Source organism: Austrofundulus limnaeus, unplaced genomic scaffold, assembly GCF_001266775.1.
Source record: "Austrofundulus limnaeus strain Quisiro unplaced genomic scaffold, Austrofundulus_limnaeus-1.0 Scaffold9, whole genome shotgun sequence".
NCBI classification, from domain to species: Eukaryota; Metazoa; Chordata; class Actinopteri; order Cyprinodontiformes; family Rivulidae; genus Austrofundulus; species Austrofundulus limnaeus.
Window position 1 is genome coordinate 1,851,049 of NW_013952411.1, and position 2,059 is coordinate 1,853,107.

The window sequence follows — 2,059 nt, forward strand, 5'->3', positions numbered from 1 at the left end:
TTTTAGTTAACTAAAATGTTTTTGTTTTTTTTCAATTTCAGTTTTCGTTATTTAGTTAGTTTTAGTTAACTATAATAACCCTGGTCTGTGTTCATATGATTGTGTGGTTAATCACCCTGAAGTTATACAGCCTCTCTCTCATGGATGACTATGTGATGAGAACACAACAGCGGGTCAACAAAATCTATGATCAGTTTCTAACACTCAGCAGTAAAATAAAAATACTGGTTGTGTTTGGAATTATCACAGCAGATGACGGCATCAGGAAGTAACCTCAGACTTCAGAACCTTGGACTAATCGGCTTATCGATATTGTTGCACAAAAGTCAGATATGTTTGTTTGTGCGGGACTGCCTCATATCTGAAGCGTCAAATATAGTTACAACTCAATACTTGTTGCTGTCACACAACACAGTGACCCATCACCGCTTGTTTCTACATAAAAGCACCGATACTCACCTTCATGCCAAACGATTGCATTCTCATGGCAACTTCCTTTCCTATTCTTCCAAGCCCAACTATTCCAAGCACTTTGCCGAGCAGCTCTGTGCCCATGAACTGCAAAAGTAGAAACAAAGAACTGTAGAACAAAACGCAAAACTGTGCAGACCCAAGCGTCATGTTTAATTATCAACAACCCGATGAACAATGGAGGCAGTCATGCAACAGGAACAGGGGGAAGATGGGAATTTCTTACCTTTTTGCGATCCCACTTCCCTTGTTTCATTGACATTGCAGCTTGAGGCACATTTCTAAAAAATAAATAAATAAATAAATAAATAAATAAATAAATAAATAAATAAATAAATAAATAAATAAATAAATAAATAAATAAATAAAAAAGAGCAACATTTTAATACATATCAACGCTTTAGAGAGATATTTAATGAAGCACGGCTCATCTTGCCTCGAGAGACTCATCAGCAGGGCACACGTGAGCTCGGCCGCGCTGATCGTGTTGCCGCTTGGTGTGCTGGGTGAGAAAAGCAACAGATAACACGTTACGCGTCAGAAAAACAATGCAACAAACCTGAGTTTTAAACCCAAGACTTACTTCATGACAATAATGCCCTTTTTGGTGGCAGAATCCACATCCACATTGTCCACACCGGTTCCAGCTCGCCCGATGATTTTGAGGTTATCGGCAGCATTTATAACTTCAGCTGTCACCTTGGTGGCAGATCTAACAACAAGGCCATCGTAGTCCTAAAATGGAAAAAAGCAATGCATTTATATCAGCAGCTCATGGCTAGAAAAGTAGTTTTTTTTTAGTTTGATGAGGGTTTTGGGTCATTTGTACCATAACAGAGACAACATAAATAAATACTTTTTTTTCCACTCTTTTAGCTTCTTGAGCAACATTTTTAGCTTTGGCATCGAATGGCGCTGCGACACAAGCAAGAAGAGAAGAACTGTCAATAAAAGCAGCAGAAGAGCTGCTATGACAGCCTGGATGCCTGCGTGTTTTCACCCGTTTATAGGCCACCAACAAGAAAACAAAACCTTTTAAACAAAAGACAGTAACAAAAGCATCTGTGAGCTCACGTTATATCGTTCTTCTTTTTCCAAAAGGATCTCCATTTGAGGTTTTAAAAGATCTTGTGCCACAATCTATTGTTCTAGAAAATAATAGGAATAAAAGTGATTGGGTTTTTAATTTTGTCCCCCTGTGAAAATGAGTTTTAACCACCGAGTAAGAAAGTTATGTAACTTTAAAGAGACATTAGGTGATGTGGCTGAAACTCCTTTCTTTTGGCGAAGACGTTTTACTTTAACATATTGCTCAAAGTTTGTCTTGTCTTGTCTCATGTCGTGAGATGCGTGTCTTGTCACACCCTTAATCTGAAATAAATGTTAATCATTTTATCACAAATGAAAAAAAAAAAACCAGAGTTAATTTGTATTAAACAAATATAAACAGCTCAATATGTACCAGAGGGTTGGTGGGGTTTTAATGGTGTTCATGTGAGCCAGGGGCCCAGCAGAGGGTGAGTCCAGCCCTGAATTCACAGCTAAACAGTAGCAGCAGCATATTTCTTCAGTATATATATAATATACT

General features: G+C 37.9%; 1 protein-coding gene across 1 annotated transcript in view; it reads right to left on the reverse strand.

Annotated features, from left to right (window-relative positions):
* The window catches only part of phgdh (phosphoglycerate dehydrogenase), a gene marked incomplete at its 5' end in the record, with an annotated part of 5,922 nt that extends 4,716 nt beyond the window's left edge, over window positions 1-1,206 (reverse strand). The window contains 4 exon segments of the mRNA XM_014001453.1: window positions 460-558; window positions 698-752; window positions 908-973; window positions 1,055-1,206. Of these exon segments, the coding sequence (XP_013856907.1) occupies window positions 460-558; window positions 698-752; window positions 908-973; window positions 1,055-1,206 (372 nt within the window).
* Window positions 1,207-2,059: the final 853 nt, after the last annotated feature.